Here is a 17,967-nt window from a genome sequence, read left to right on the forward strand (position 1 = left end):
ACTGAATATACTCGGTTCGTTCAAAAAGGTCTGGATGGAGTAGTTTCCAGGACATGTTAAATTGGAAGGCAATGAGGCAGCGGACGAACTAGCCACGAAGGGAGCAGGGATCCCTTTACCTGGGCCAGAACCCTTCTGTAGAATCGGAAACGGGTTCATGGCTATGACATTAAAAAATGAAGAGGAACATTTGAGGGAACTATATTGAGCGGGCCTACCAGGAATGAAACAGTCCAGGATGCTTATTGAGGGATACGAACCGAAACGCACAAAGGATTGCTTAAACCTCACCAAGAAGAACCTCCGAATCATAGTGGGAATTCTCACTGGTCACTGCACGCTAAACCATCGCTTAGTGAAGCAAGGGATATCTACGGACACTGCCTGCAGGTTCTGTGTGGAGTATGATGAAACCTCTATACACGTTCTGGGACAGTGTCCGGCACCAACGTAGGTCGAAGCATTTGGGTAGAACACTTAATAACAGATGGAAAGTTGAAAGTTCTGGAAGTAGAGAATATGCTCCTAACGGTTATAGGCTTGCTTGAGATACTATGATATAACCAGGAAAGCTTGCTCGGAATCAGCACAGAGTGCACTTAGATTCAAAAGCAGGATCTCTACTAATCAACTTCTCCCCGGATATTGTTGTTACCAATGACATTAAACGAAAAGACTTTTTTTCAACCAGATACATACGGAAGCGCTGCCTTAAAATACCATGACTCTCTCACAGCTCTTGGCAATGAAAAATCCAATTAAATTTAAAATTACCGAAAAATCAAAATTCGAACCGCAAAATTAGCAAACTTGTCGCCATCCGCCTGTTTGTACATTAATTCACTTTCACTGGTTTCTCACCGTTCGCATCATCCACCTGAGACCATCTTTTCGCCGCCATTCCTCCCCTAACATCTCACGCAATGCGGATCTCCAGCTCACCAACAGACCGGATATTGCATATATACTTGCCTAAATACCCACGTCCAAGACTTGCACGCACTCTACCCATCCTCATCATGTGCAACAAGATTACATTGTGTGATAATTCCGAGAAAGCATTTAAGAAGGTGACATCAAAGGTGGATAATAATGGATTGATATATGAGCACTCCACACGGCAATGGTCGTCGGGTGACCATCGGACCCAAACAATTTGTGGTAAATGCTCCACGGCGACATTGAAATTGCTGACCACAATCGCGGCAGATGGCTTTGGAGCCATGAAGTATCTTGTATCTTGTATCTTTGCACGCACGTCGCTCGGTTGTTTGCGGACCGGCCGTTTCCTTTTCAAGTTGCATCTCCCCGGGTCTTTCTCCGCTTTGGGAAAATTACTTTCACTCTTGTTGTTATTCGAGGTCGGAGAGCTTTTGAATTGTTGTTGAGATGCATCTACAGTGGGTCTTTAAGTGAGATTAAGTGCAGATGATGGAGTTAATCTTTGCCACTTGTACGTGTGGTATTTGATGATAATTGTTTTTGCGTGTTACAAGCTATGACCGTCAATTGGTATTTGGAGGTAAAGGTGAGGCTGGATCATTAAAAGAGGCAATTACTTTCGGAGAGTTTAATGTGTTTTGTTTATTTGAAAGTATCTTGGATAGATAAGGATATGAGTTAACGGAAGCTAGTTTGAATTGTGAATCAACCTGAACCCCATTAGAGAGAGGAAAGCTTCATTTAGAAACAATATTTAGTGACGCCTACGAACTTTACCGTGGGCAGCACTTTACCTGGCTGCCTTCAACTTTAGATATCTCATCTGAATGAATGCTCCAAGACCAGTCAACTGAGGTGTGACGTGCTTCCAAGTTATGGATAGCAAGAATGTGTGTATAATTCTCAAAGAGAATCCTGTATTACTAATGCATGAACTTTCGTCCTAATATGTTTAAACTTCAGGGCAAATATTTGAGCGCTTTGAATGAGTTTTCAACATTCAGCTTTTACCTTTCCGCCCACCTCTTGCTTTCACAGAATTTGTGAATAAATCCATCTTGGAGTTGTAATATCACTCTCATGACCTTCAGTCCACAAAGCAGACACTATGCGTGATTCCTTTCAAAGACCTATTCATTAATTTCTCGGCATTGCCACTCTAGTTTTAAATTCCCCATTCTCAGCACGCCTTCAGGTTAATTGAAACTGGTTGGAATCTTCCCAGAAATTCAAATTAAAGCAAAAATTAAGTCAATGCCTTGATTTTCGACCTCCACTGCATTCATACCCAATTAGGCACCTTGAATACTTCTCCAACCTGCTATTATGTTCCAGTATGGTTTCCCAATCTAATTTTCAGATACGAATCGCTAATTAGCATCTTTGAAAGAACAACGTCCACATGGGGTTAGGCAATGGCCTGACTTGTTTCTTCAACGAGTCGTCGTCCCATTTGAATACTGCAAAAATGTTCTCAGATTATCCACGTCTGCATCCAGTTGCAATCCGATTGCGTTGCATTCTCTTTGAGTGCTTTTATATGCGAATAATCGTTGCATATTTCATCAGATTTAAATGGATATTAACGATTCCCGGGCTGGATATATTGCCAAGTGAATCCGTACAAAAAAACGCTTAGCCAAGATTTATTCGAGGAATGGAAAGGTATGTTATCTGCGTAATTGAGAAAGATTTCGTCGATGGGAAAGATGCAAGAAAATGGTGGGAAAGTTGCTAGTGCGGTGATTGGAATGCAGACGATGAGGTTTTAGAAAGGATTTTGGTAGATAGTTGGTCGCAAGAGGTAGTTGCATTTTTGGTTGAATGGAGTATTAACGATGCGTTGTATAATGCAGAAGTCGTGGGTTGACCAGTCCTATCGGGAAAGGTTGAATGGTGATGCCTTTCAAATCTAGAGTTGGTCAATGGCCTTCTATCTAATTTTTTCGGATTTTGAATAGTTCTTCTTGTATTTGAATTATGAAATGTAGTCACTGACCAACTTCTGATACTGATCTTGCATAGAAATGTTATAATGGTCTCCGTCAGAGCTGAGGTAGTTTCCACAGCGAATGCATGGTTGGAAGTATTCGACTACTAATCCTGATAAGCACTAGAGTTTGACAACGTCAACTTTTACCAATTGATCTCCAACATGCCAGCAGGAACTCTACCCTGAGAATTTGCCAGTCGCGTCGTCGGGAGTGCCGTCCCCACATACTCCAGGGAGCGATCAGCTCCGACTTTGCAAAGGACTTATTTGAAATGGTTTTTGCGACGAAACCTCACCGTTTGTTATCTGAAGGGAAACGGGATAGCCCTCTGAGAGTATACATTCCAGGAGAATTCTTAGGGGATGTGCTCTTGGCCCAGTTATTCGCGGTTTTTCCCGGGCGAGGCACAGGTGTTATATAGGTCTCGATTCCAGTGGAATGAATGCTAAGCCTGTACACATTATAAACCAGCACCGCTGTACCAGCATGTCAGGGCTCTGATTGTGGTCTCCAAATCAATCCGTAGATCACAAAATTATACCTAAACGGCAGGTACAAGCGTTAAACCCGCAGGAGCTTCAACACAAACTTCAAATTTTAGACCCGTAGTTTACAGACATGAAAATTGAAATCCATCAACTCTGCTCTGCAAGAAGAAACGACCCCTCCCTTCGACAGTATAGAGTTTGAATATCATAAAAGCACCAAAATTATCAAAATTGACGAGTCCTTCTTTCGAAGAACCTTCAGTGCTTCAAGGCTACTTATTTTACCCAGTTTCGAGACAATGATGGTTGCAAGTGCTGAACAGTCTCGATTTAAAGAGGTAGGATGCTAGAGTCCTGGAAGAAATCCACATGGTGCGGCATTATTTCATTTCACTTTGAAGAGTTTTCCGGATAAAACCTCAACACGGTATCTTTATCAGGCTGATGATGTTGATGAAGCATTCAAGACATTTTAGTTTTAAAATCGACAAATGGAGCAATCTTAGGATGTCGTGCATCCATAAAGGATGCAGAAAAGGATATGACTTGCAATAGGGAACTCAAGCGAATTTCATTAAAGTCTTACTGGAGATAGAAAAACGGGGGATACCTAATTCTCGTTACTGTGATGCTTGCGATTTTCTGCTCATTGGTCGAGGGTAAACACTACCGAAACGTCATTATGGTTAATAGTAGAATTTACTGCTTTTAGATATTTGGCAATTACGTCCAGGTATCAACCTCGAAAGTCACTATCCTTTAAAAGATTTCATACATTCAGTTGGATATTGCATCCTTATCTACTTCCACAGGTGATGAGCTTTAGTTTCCCAAGTTCAGTGTGAGCCACTTCAAGGAGTCAGCTACAGTTCTGCATCGGGAAAGTTATTTGCCAGTGTAGTCGAAAAATATCAACCCAGAGGAGAACTGTGTCCACACCCAGCTAACTTCATTCACAATTGTATCTCCTCAGTCAACTAACTCATCAGACATGTGCCAGTGGGTTACCATGAAATCTATTTAAGATTGTAGATTTGAAGACAGTTTTAGTATCGTAAAATGCAGACTTAGAACATTGTTACCGTAGTCCTAATGGCTGCAGGAGGCAACCCCCGGAATACAGGGTATATATATTTCCACAATCGTTTTTTGAAGGTACCTTCGCTCAGTGCAGCTATATTAAAGCAGGACTCTGTACACCATCATATGCAAGGAATATTTACCGGGACGGGGATCTAATCTGCTAGTCTTACTGAACAGCGGTAGGGGGAGGGGATATCATGCTGAACGGTATGCTGAAGGCACCAACTTAATAATATTTGGAAATTTTTTGCAAATACTCTCAGAGCTGGGACAATAAGATCTGAATCCAATAAAATAGTGGTGTGAACTGAAGAATATAACACCAACACCTAATAAGGCCAATTTCATGGGGTTGACTAAAAAAATGCTCAGAATGAACTCACGCTTTCACGAACTGCTTCAACAGGGAGTCTTAAACCCGCATCCGCTCTTCTCTTCGGGTTCACGGATCCCTCTTTTTAGGTTAGACAAGTTTTTCAAAAAAGTTGACTGACGATTTCGGTCTGTCATTAAAATGATGCGGACTTGGGGCTCCCTGCATCCTTGAGTCTAGTCAGAAGCATGAATACTCGGATTTTTGTATGGTCTATAGGGCTTGTTGCCTCACGTAATCTGGGTGGAGAAAATGTAGAAGTGTACTAAGGGGCTGGACTGCAGAGCGCCAATAGCCCTTGCTCACATAGTATTTTGAATTCACCATCTAGGCTGTAGTTCCTGCTCAGTGACGACAACCACACAATACGTTAGGATGGGACACATGCCAGGTAGTCGTGACGTATGTGATCATAAGGCAGAAAGCTGGCTGGTCATCTGGTGCAACTCTTTCTTTTCGGCGGTTTTGCCTTCTGCTGGTTTTCCAAACGTTTTTTAACACATTCCTTAAAAATCGCAGGGGTGACGATTGCAGTGGTCTTGATAGTTGAGTGCTAGCCTCTCACTCTTGTCACCTCGGATTCAAATCCCTATTGTCTTTGATATTTATGTTCGTATTCGTGCTGTTCCGCCCTTCTAGGCTTATCACTTGCCCAACATTAAGTGTTATGATAATGAAACTGAAGAATACTCTCATTGAGACTGTGTCGATGCAAGTAAACAGGAGAAACACGATCGCCTGGTATTCCTACAGGTTTCTCTATGAGGTGGGCTTGTGATTACCTTGAGCAGGACCTCAGTAGACTTCTACTTCTTTGTTTACCGTGCCCAGCGGCCATTCCTGTCCGTCTTCTTTCCCGGGAAACCCATCATGTCGACGGGTTTGAGGCAAGAGTACTTTGGCTGATACTTGTTTTGTCCAGTTCGACGTCTATTGGTGGAAACCACTTGTGCGTTTACCGCCTCGCTCCCACAGGTTCCGACTGTTCGTTCCAATCTAGGGGTGGAACGGCTGGCAACGACGGATTCACTCTGGCTAGCCCGGCAACAGGGTAATGGTTGACTTCGGCCCAGTTTAGGTTTTAACATACGAAAAATGGAGCGATTGCCACCAGTCGCCACATTCGGTGTCGTTACTCCCAGGGCAGAGGTGAGGCAGCGTCTGATGAGCATGATGACATAACCGTAGCTCAACTTTTTTTTTAATCTGATAGCATTAGCATCGCTTGCAAAATATCTGGAAGTGATTCGGTATATGAAACTAAATTGGAAGAAATATTTTGAGCACAAAATCAATAAAGCCAAGCAGGCACTTTTCACCAAAAGCAACCTAAGTGAGATGTAGGAATTGAAGCTGGTATGGATCACTAGTATGCAAGCCAAGTGTTGTGCCGAAGTAAGCGTCACTGGTGCGGTGAAGAACATATCCACCCTTCGACCTCGTAATAAAAGAAGAGCGAGGCTTTCAATTTATAGACTGAATAGAATGTGGGTACCTGTGGTATATAGGCATACCAGAGTTTCTAACATAATCACAAATCTAATGTTGGAGATATGCAGTAACCTTAGGAAAATCATATATTACTTACATCCGAAAGTTGAGATCACAATGCTTCGGGAGAAATGGAATTATTTTAGTGATAACCACCCAAGGAATCACATGCTGTGGTGCACAGCTGAACCAAATGCAGAAGTCGGAACAAGGGTGGGATAGGTGAATACGACAAATGACATTCCACAACCCTTAGATCAGCATTACAATATTTTGTGAAAGGAAGAATCTAAGCAGGAAGTGTTAACGTTAGAATGAACAGCATAGGATATCAGAGAGTAGATGAGCTTGCTGGAAACGGCCTCCAAACACCTTTTATGGAATCAGAACATGTACTTGATATCAGTAAAGCCGTATATGTGAGAATCTTACAAAACTGGGAGCTCCGAGAAGGTTCGCATGGATATATTGGTATACTAAGGGGGCTAATAATGAAAATCCAAGCTGGAAACTTTAAATAGTGTTTCACGCATTACTGGACTACCCAAGATCTCGCGAAGGAAACACAACCACCTGGGGCATAAAAAACTTCGAGGAGTAAACGCCTCAGCCTACCCTCAGCTCGGGGAGTAGGGCAGAAATGAAGTTTAGCAGCAGATACAGTATACCGGAGTCTCTAAGGAAAGGACCAACCATCGAAAAGCAAACTTCCCGACCAAGATAATAAAAGCTGTCAATCACCAACTAAAAAGTTGTCAGAAATAAGGATTGTCACGTGTGAGTTTGCAGCTCTTCTTTCCAACACTTTCGGCGAATATATATGTCATGGGCAGAAAAAGTGGTTTTGCAAAGCGTGGAAATTGCATTGAGATTATGAATGGCGCTGCGGATACAGTCAGTCATATTCCTGACACGCTAGAATTAAGCAATGGAGCGATTAGTATCCCTGCATCATTGATAAACTGCTAAAGTGCTTCTCAAGACGATAGTCCTTTCTTTCGCTCTCATTTTCCAATTAATCGGAATAAACAAGGGACGTACTATACGTCTGTATGATTAAAAACTGGGTTAGGATTTTGAAGTATTTCAAGCCTTGGAAGGGAGAGGTTCCTACTGGAAATTTATGAAAAGGTCAATAACAGCAAAGTAACAGACTCCATGGTATAATGAAGCGAAAGAAGCGAACTGGTAAATATAGCCCGAATTTTTGGTCTTTCAAAGCAAATTCTATGGATGAATAAGGATTCTTCAAGCGAGCCTGCGGCCACTTACATACTCTTTTAACAAAATAGGGAAACTAGTGGAAGAAATTATAGCAGATTTTTCCCCACTGTCTTTTTGGAGGCTAATAAGACCCATAAATTGAATTTAAATGGGGGATGAGTGGTTTCGTCAACTAAAATTATGCAATGATTATTAAAGTTACCTCAAGTGCTTCATGCACCTTCTGGTATATATATGCTCAATTCAAGCCTAATAAAGTGATCCCCGATAATGACCAATACACCCAGCTTCTTATTTCTAGAGGATTCGTTAACTAAGCCCGAGAAACCGAAGGGAATGTAACCAGAGAAGCCTTCCAGAATGTGCTGATTCATTTCTCCGCTCAGTCAGAAGAATGTCGCTGCCGAAACGGACGTCATCTTGTTGAAGTTGTTAATAAACCTTTATTAAATAAAAATACCATTCGGAAGATCAGATGCTTCTGATTTGCATATCATTGGAGGCGCTATGAAAATTAAATCAGCTGCTGAAGATGTTGGGGTGGTTCCTCCAACGACAGAATTAGCTCCACTTTTGGATTGATCTTGTCTTAATATCTCTGATTACACCTCCTTTCTCATCTCAACAAAAGCTTTTTCCAGCTACTCTTATGACATTCTTTTGCAGGCTCTCTTCGTCCTGATAAGGTAGTGAACATATGAAGGCCTAACACATACGGTACTAAACGCTACCCTTTTTCGACTACAGCATGGTCCACTTGGCTGAAGTTTGTGCCGTATACAAGTGCCCAGGTTCTTTAATGAATATTACGATGTTGACTTCATATTAAACCGATTATGCTTAAATCACAGTTTTGCTTTTCCCCTAGGTGTCTGTTCTCACTATGCTTGGGGTTGAAATTATCCACAAACATCTTGATTTCATTGGACGGCAATTTTCAATCAAAATTAACTGTCTTCATCCTCATTTCGCCTTACATTTGATAGTAGATTTTTGCACAATCACATGCCCTTACCACCCAGAGGTCAAACAATAATTAAAGGGGATGACTGATAACTCTCAGTCGCTAAAAAAGATATTTTGCCAACACTGAATCGGATAAGTGATTTAGTGTTATTGGGGCTTGGATAAATCACCAAGTATCGAACTGAGCTTAGCATCTAATAAGATTTCTAACCATGAAGGATAGAAGCATCATCTAACCATCATTTTGATCTGCTTGTCATGGTCTGGGGAGATAAGTTCCATCCAGCCTGGCATATCATATTTCAAAAGGATACTCAATATTAACAAATTCCATCAACACATATCGAGCATCCAACCCGCAATCGATTCAAATGCTATTAATACGAAATTGCGATCATCTTGAAGGATCCACAAATTTTTCTTTACCCAGAGTCATATCTTTCTTCTCCCCAAAAACACGAACGTACCCACCGAAGGATGCTACCCCGGTAGATTAAACCTTTCCAGGGTAGGCTTAAATCCTTTTTAATATTAAAACGCTCTGCAGTGAATCGTCATAATATCTCGTTGGATGTCTTCCTTTTTGCCATTGTCCGTGTTAATATCTTTTCCAGGCTTCTCATATGTACTGACAACAACGGTTAGATTTCGGTTCATTTTTGTAGGCGTTTACACATAAAACACTTGGATATTATCATGAACACCCAATATGTGTTCGTGTATTAAATTTGATTTCCTTCTGAATACAAATGAATGTATTATGATCATTTTCATTTGTACCTTCGCATACAATCGGATATTTATTAGGTTTACATGGACCGACAAGCACAATGGAAAGGGGTGGGGAAATCGAAGTTGATGGTGTAGAAAGTTTTACAGGATGAGCTGCGTTTTATTAGATTTCGTGCACGGAAGGGTATGGTATGAGGATATGGACATTTATAGGTAAATGGGGGATGTTTTTGGAACTAGGACTTGAAGGAAGGCTTTTTGGAGCTACAACTTTAGAAAGAATCTCCAGATCTATTAGTCCTTACTTTACCATTTGTTATTTATTAATTTCAAATTAAGTCGAAAACCGGAAGGTTGACGCTTCAGTTATGAAAGATTTTGTGAAATTTTTATGGAATAGTGCTTGCGCATACGTTGGTTCTATTTGTAGATAGTCCGTATCATATATGCATTGAGTATGTCCGACTATTCGCGACAATGTGATACTGACATTTTATGTCTTAAATTGCAATAACTTCGCTCAAAAGAGGCAACTTTGATATATTAAAGCCTTCTTACTGTGGTAAGGTTTCTACCAAACTTTCCAAAAAAATGGCCCATATTATCACTAAATTTTATGGTTGCTAGGCGAACTTAATGTGGTCGGGCAATAAATTTTCAAAATACATAAACACACAATTATTAACTTGGCTGATAGCATTGACTCGAGATATTTAAATCGCTCAGTTCTGTCAGCGACCTTACACGACTATATCTCGTGAAATTTTTTTTAAGTTCCCCTTTTACATGTATGTGGAGCACCTCCTTTAAATTCCACCTAAATTTATGCCACTCACTGTATGCATGGAATTTCATAGTTCCCATATGTTCTCCAATCGGATCGGTTTAGCCGTTTTGGAGAAAAGTCCGTGTGACAGACAAACAGTGAATCCATTTTAATAAGGTTTTATTTTACACAAATCCTTAAAGAGGGTTTCATCCATAAAAGAGTCTACTTAGACGCGACTGGTCTGTGAGCAGCGTGACCAGGTGTACGGATACGGATTAAGTGACCCGCCCACCGTAACCTATTGAGCCGGATTTTATCCCTTTCCCAATAGGTTAATTGACTATGAGATTCTCCGATGACTGGTAGAGATGGTTGAAATCCCATTTTTTAAAGGAAGTGGATGAGTCTAGCAGAGCCCCGAGTTGTGACTTCAGTGAACCCGGTCCCTCGCACAAAGAAACCTGCCACCAGGAAATGGGATGCATTATTGTAGTATACTCGCGGATCATATCGGAAAATATTCTCTGACATTGAGTGTAGACATGTTTTATTACACCAGCCAACCAAATAAGTCCTCCTTTTTCTGTCTATTTACTCTGTTAATTGTCATCTCCGCCAGATCAGTTATTGCCACATTGGACATTGACCAAAATTTTGACGGTGCTACTGACATCATTGAAAAGCAAGTTTGGCATATTTTTGTGTTTAAGCATTCATAAAATATGTTTGCCAGCGATGAAGATGCGACCTGTGTAGCGACAGTCGAAAAGGTTCATTAACGCACACACGTACCGATTTTCCGCAACTCCTTTCTGGCCGACGGGATCACCAGATTACCTAAACAGTCCAAACTGACAAAACCAGTTGGATCCCACTCATGTTCCAGTGACCAGTCAACTGCGGACTGTTCAGGCGTAACCGATAGGCTCGCCTGATAGTAGATGACGACTTTTAGCAGCAACAACGCAGTCAGCCTTTACTGATAATATCCTCTGAGATGAATCGTTAAACGCCCTTCACACGAGCTAAAATCTAATCACATTCCTCCCTTTCGAGACAACATCGGTCTCAAAGCTTCTCCAGGCTTGGTCTCTTAAACTCTTTTTGTCTTCCGTCCTAGGAATAATTAGGTTAGTTACTCCTACCTTCGATGATAAGACATTCTGGGAGAAGCTGCATAGAGAAGTCTAGTTAGTTGAACTCGAATTTCCAGCATCATATCGATTTGTGAGCAGTTAGCATTGTCCTTATCAGAACGTTTAGAGCAGACTGTAGTTTACCCTATATACCAGATCTAGAAGTTCAATATCAGGCATCAGGTATGTCCTAACAGTTATATTTATGAAAGTAGAAAGCGCTTTCAATGAGCTGTCAAAACTTGCCCTACATCGCTGATCAACAGCGCGGAAAGCGCACTTAGTAGACATATCCTATGATAGCTTGGAAGCATCAAAATTTAAGGTTTCTTCTGCCTATCTGACCAGCAAAGACCGAAAATTCTTCAACGGTGATGTATGCATTGCGTCTGGGACCAAATTTCTAATTTTGAATGCCATTCAAAAAGGTATTTCATTTTTTTGTCATTTCCAAAAGCACGATATTTCGGGAACCAGTTGTTCTCTTCTTCAGTACGAAATTTCATTTTTTGGAGGGAGGGGGTAGAGTAGGTGAATGTATTTCCGCACAGAGTATTGGACTCCCGCAACGGTACATCGTCAGACTACCAACTAAACACCTCCACATCGTGAGAGGGCTAGCCTGAAACCGTTGGTCACATTACTTTGGGCTAGTACCCGAACTCTCCCGCCTTGTGGAACCTTCAAATCAGGGAATTCTTTTCGTCAACAGGAGGGAAGAGGAGCAAGGGAACTGTCAGCTCAAGAAACCTCTTCCGACTCCTTTATCGGTCGACCTCTATCTTTTTTGCAACGAGAAAGACCTGAACGTAATGGGCAACACGGCTCTACCTGTCAGCACACCTCAGCATCTCCTCGACAATGTTATCTGGAGAGAGATCCCCTGTGTTGAAACAGAGTTGCTGATGAATCCGTCCGTCGTCCACAACTTCATTGCAAACCACACAATCTGGAGATCGAGCCTTTCCAATCTTGTGCAGGTAAGACTGAATACATCCACGCCCATTTAAGAACTGGGTAAGGAAATAGTCAGTCTCACCATGCTTTCGATTCCTTTTTTCATTCATATCAAGCTCTGGTCGTCTTGGATTTTTAGCGGTATTGTATTTGAAGCGCTCCAAGCTTGGATCAGTTCCTTGAGTTTAAGCCCTTCTAAGCCCTGGTAGCTCTGATAGTACAGGTTTTATTGGCGGTTGAAGGTGCGATGGACAAAACGGTTTAATGCTAGCCAGCTGAACTTTGAACAAGCAAAACTGTATGATTCACAATGTAGTGAATAAGGGGTGTTAAGTCAGGTGTTATATCGGTTTTCTGAAATTTGACTAATAGCTGGATTTGAATTGAATCTAGATAATGTTTCAATGGTGATGATACGTTCTTGTGTTTTATGAAAGATTTTAAGTAGAGAAATAGGTATTGGTGGACGAAAAGGCTTTATCGGTTTCCCCGAAAGTTGTATGATCAAGTTCCTTTACCTGCGCAGAGTCTGTATTGTAACTTAAAGATACTAAGTACATAGAAACCACAACGGAAGAAAACGACACATTCCTATGAACTTTTCCCATTGGTGGTCAGACTCCGGATCCTTGACATCCCCGTACCAACAAAGTAGGGACTCACCGGCTGGCTTCCCGTCCAAAAACTGGAGTGAAGTCTCACGAGGGACAACTCAATGGATTGCCATTTTGTTGGGAGCTAGGATGAGTTATCCACAGAGAGGGAGCTGAAACCAAAGTCTATCTAGACCTCAACCACATCAAGTGCACAGCATGGGGAAAATCAAATCCTTACCATCCCCCGTATCCACAAACAACATTAAAGTGAAGCCTCAAGAAGAACAACTAAGTGGATTGGCATTTTGTTATCCACAGAGAGAGAACCGAAACCCAAGCCTATCTAAACCTCTACCACATCAAGGCCACGGCAACTTTGAGGAAAACATAATACTACGCTTCCGTCCGTGGTTAGAGCGCTAGGCTGTTGTACCAGGAGATTGCGGTTCAAATCTCACTGGTAAAAGAGAGGTTTGTATGATGACTGGATGTCGGATAACAGTCGACTCAGCTATGAATGAGTACCTGTGTTAAATCAGTGTTGACCACATTGCCTCCTACAGTATACTGCAGTTTACCATTACGGCCTTGAATGAAGTTCTCCTAGACACTGGGAGACCCTGATCCAATGGATAGTCGCGGCAGCAATTAGTATTAATCGTCCGATTTGTTATCTATCAAAAACCCAAGAAACCCAATGTTAGTAGCCATGCCCAGTGCACTGCAAAGGGAGGCTACTTAGCAGTCCATGGGACTCTGTATTTACTCTCCATATGGTAGGTTCTCAGCTTTCTGCTAAGGGTAGTCTACTTACTAACTTCTGTTTTATGTAACACCGATTTAGAAACGTTAAGACTTGACCCCCCAAAAGCATCCTAGAAATTAGTCTAGACGATGTAAGTTCTGGATACGGCACTTTTCCACCGCCCTACGTATAATACCTTACTTGGCCCACATATAAACTCGAGGTTAAAACAACACGTTTACCCTTCATACTCGACGAATAGTTGAAGGCAGGTAGGTCCCGTCATCCTCGTCAGCATACAATGAAGATAAGCTTGTTCCGATGACAACACAATGAGGTACTCTTCACTTGGTATTTGACATTCTACTCAAAATGCTGTCTAGTAATCATTATCACCGTATCCTCTGACGGATTGAATTTCTCCGAGGCATGCCTCTCAAAACAGACCAAACAGGCGCTGTTCAAAAAAAATTTTACCGCTGTGCCAGCTGATGAATAACGAGCCTAGAAGGGGCGAAAAAGTCAGTTTCAGAGGGCCAGTGTTCCTTTTAAAACAAACCTGCGGAGGAGTAGGCATGCCAAATGAGCCCAGTACAACCCGAAATTGTTGACCTTATATCGGATATGTGGACTAGCCTTCTGGAATAGATACTTGGGCCTCTAAAATACTCCGTTTTAAGTTTGGGAGATGTAAACCTTAGATGCAGCGGAAATTGTGGGATTGTCGAATGATGATTTCTTAGACATCGATGTGAATGCCTTTTCTAGTGGGCCGCAATGTAATTGATCAGATTTGACCAAAGTCTCAAACTTATAGTCCTTGGTCAAAACCCAGATGGTGTGTTTAATGAGTCTCCAAACCTAACAGTATTCGTTCAACATTGAATTATCGCTTGTTTCTAAGGCATTACCAGAAAGTATTTTCATTTCAAGCACGTCCTTTATTGTGCTTTTTACTCTCAAATTAACATTTAAAGTAAATTTGAAACACACTCCAAACTGATCACCTATCTAAACTATTCACTTCTTCTATTTCAGATGATACTACGAACGAGCCTATTACTCTTCGCCCTTCTAGCAACCACCAATGCTGTCATAAACAAAAAGGAAGCAAAACGTCGTGAAGCATCTATCGCCGACTCATATGGTCCACCTCCAAAGGTTTCTATAGGCCTTCCAGCCCCTGTCTACGGTGCTCCAGCTATTGCCAATTACCCGCCTCCACCACCTGATATTCCGCCACCATTCCCACACATTCCACATCAAGAATATGGAGTCCCACCACAGATTCCACAACCACAATATGGACCACCACCACCAATCCCCCATCGCGAATATGGAGTTCCAGTATTGAAATATGGTCCACCAAAAATCAATGTTGAATATGGCGTACCCTTGAAGAAACCACACTTTAACGGCGGCGGTGGCGGCGGAGGTGGATTTTTCAACTCGATCTTCGGCGGAAAGTCTTCCTTGTTCGATCAATTCAAATCGCACTTTGGAGTACCAAAACCGCAATATGGACCACCACATCCAGTTCAACGTCCATTTAATTTGAAGAACACCTACGGTCCACCAGCTCCTGTGTATGGTCCACCACCAAAACCATTCATTCCTCCAGCACCAGTTTATGGCCCACCCGCGCCAGTGTACGGTCCACCGAAACCCATCGCTCCAGTCTACGGACCTCCTCCACTACCTATTCCAAAACCAGCACCAGCTTATGGACCTCCACCTGCACCAATTGTAAAACCAGCTCCAGTTTATGGTCCACCATCTACTTCCTATGGTGTTCCACTTGGTGGACCTGGCTTTGGTGGTGGTTTGGAGCTGCCAGAGAAACAAGTTCAAATTTTCAATACCAATCATTTAGGATCAGGAGGTCATTCAGTTTCATGTGACGGATGGAAACCAATTCCTGGACCAATTGGTCATGGAGCAGGACAAACAGGTTATAATGGATTGAGTGACGATCAGTTGATTGCGGTTGCTTTGCATTCAGATGCTGGAGGAGCTGGCGGACCTCAACAACTTCCTGTAGGCGGAGGAATTGATTTCCATTCAGGAGGAGGAAATCTTGATGTTTATAAGTCACACTCTGTTGAGGTAAATCCGTCGTTTTTTAATTAAATTCGATTTTAATTTTGTTTTATTTTAGTATTCTCAAGGATCAGCCGGTGACTTTGGAGTAGGGGGCATTGGTGGCGGACATGGTGGTAATGAAATTGGTCTGATTCCCCCAAGTGGTGTCTATGGCGTTCCTCCAGGTGGTGCCTATCATGGATCAGGTGGCGGAGCATCAGCAGGATTGGCAATCAACTACGGATCAGTGACTGGAAATCTTAAACCATGGAATGGTGGAGGATCACCCCCCAAACGCCCAGTACCGTTTAGTCCACCCGTTCCACAAGGGCTTCTGGAATCAATCGGGGCATCTGTTCAGCACCTAGACGCTTATGGAGTAAAACCATTGCATGAACCACCAACGTATATTCCACCACCAACCGTTGAATCACATCACCATCAGCATCATCAACAACACTATGAATCACATGCAAGTGAAAATGTAGCTTTCACTCAGGCTTTGCCAACTCTACAGGAACCAAGATTTAACCAAGCTCAGGACTGCGGACATGGACCCAACCTACAAGGAGGAGGAGGTTTGGATATCATCACAAATCAAGTGACAGGTTACAATCATGCCTCATCTGGATTTGACCAGGGTGGAGCAACGGTTTCAGCCGAATATATCACAGGCGGAATAAGCGATAGCTACGGACCACCTCCAGCTGGTAATCCCCACGATGTCATCGGTTTCGAGTCAAAACAAAGCAGTGTAGCAGTCGCACATGCAGGAGCACAATCAGCTGCCCAATCGTTACAAATCTCAAATGAAGTGAAGCCAGATGAACTCCCTGGACTAGGCGATCTGAATGTAGTTTCGGCTCAAAAATCACATAGCGTGCAAATTCCAGTGCAAGGAAAACTAGGATCCTACCAACTTCAATTCCAGTCAACAAATCCCGTTGGAAGCCAAACCAACGGCGAACAGGCAAATCATGAGCAGATTCTCTCCGAAGGCCTTCTTCAGTCAATCCTCTCAGCCATAGAGCAACCAAACGCTCCACACCACACAGAAGGAGCTGAGTCCAGAGTTGACCATAAGGACGTGAACGATTTCTTGAACAGTCCGGAGGGCAAGAAGGTTTTAGAGGAATCCAATGAAAGTCACAAGTAGGCAGCCCAGGAGTTTTGGATGGTGCCTTGTATGCCTGCTGTGTTTGTATCTAGTATTTATGGGCCAGGACTTCTGAGATTTGCAGTTCAGTTGGTAGTTAAGATTGTGGAGAGAGGATTAGATTGCTTAGACCATTTGCTTCACAGCATCCGATCGAAGGATTCAGTTACCCCAATACCACTAAACCGACTGCAGTCTCGACTCCGCCGGTCCATATTTAGTATCTATGTATTCATAGCTTTACGCAATTTTTAAGATCTTAAATTATTTCAAATTATTATTAATATTTTATTCTTAAAGTAACCTAATTATTAAATATCAGTTGAAGCTTGCGTTTAACGTGTGTCCTCACACTAATCACTATCAATCCAGTGTTGCCATAGCGAGCGAATGAGTACAATTGAGTGAGGCAATCCACAGAAACTTGTAGAAAGGGCCGAAAACCGCCCTCTAGATAACTTCAGTATCTTTTCTAAGTAGCTGACCCGCTAGTTTTCTTCCGGTAGCACGTTTTACTCTAGTGTCTGACTGTGTATTATTGTTGTTTTTTGTATACGTATGTATATTGCACTGTATCTGTATCTATAGTTACTCCAGAAGATAAAGTAATTGTGTTGCGAAAGGAAAACGTAATGGAAGAATAAATAAATTATTTATTAATGCAATGAAAAGATTTCTCTTCTTGGCGTAGTCGTCTTGTGGCCTCCGTCTTGGGGCCATCTGAAAACTGGATGAGTTTTACGATGCAAGTCTGGAGAGGTGTCTGATAGATTGTTGCTGTGGTGATGAGTTTATGTATGGGTGCTGCATTCACCGGGCGGCATGCCAATGCAATTTTCTTTTTCCAGGTGCCATAGTTTTATATGATAACCTTTGGAGCATGCACATCGGTATTAGCTGCATGTTTGCTGGAAGGTATGCTGCGCTTTGTGACATGCATAAATCACGACATAGAAAGTGGTTCTTTGCTTGTTCGGAGTCAAGTTGAGAAGATGAAGTCTCACGTTTTTATGCAGTGGCATGTAATGCATAGTTATAGTGTACGGTGTGTCGTGAGATTGGATTTCAAAAGATAGTTTTCTTCTGTAGATGAGTTTTCAGGGGACAGCTGACTATTTATCTCAGCGAAATACAACCGAAAGTTTTTAACAGTATCTTTCGATTTTCCAAAAAATACTAAAAATTCTAGAAGAATAGACAAGAGATCTTGTGTGACTTTATCTTCAGTTGTAC

General features: G+C 42.1%; 1 protein-coding gene across 1 annotated transcript in view; it reads left to right on the forward strand.

Annotated features, from left to right (window-relative positions):
- LOC119655457 (protein pygopus-like) overlaps nt 1-17,412 on the forward strand; it is a 67,574-nt gene extending 50,162 nt beyond the window's left edge. The window contains exons 3-4 of the mRNA XM_038061358.1: nt 14,535-15,602; nt 15,655-17,412. Of these exons, the coding sequence (XP_037917286.1) occupies nt 14,535-15,602; nt 15,655-16,734 (2,148 nt within the window). The 3' untranslated portion in view covers nt 16,735-17,412. The remainder of the gene's footprint in view (nt 1-14,534; nt 15,603-15,654) is intronic.
- The last annotated feature ends 555 nt before the right edge of the window (nt 17,413-17,967 follow it).

Source organism: Hermetia illucens, chromosome 4 (genome assembly GCF_905115235.1).
Source record: "Hermetia illucens chromosome 4, iHerIll2.2.curated.20191125, whole genome shotgun sequence".
NCBI lineage: Eukaryota > Metazoa > Arthropoda > Insecta > Diptera > Stratiomyidae > Hermetia > Hermetia illucens.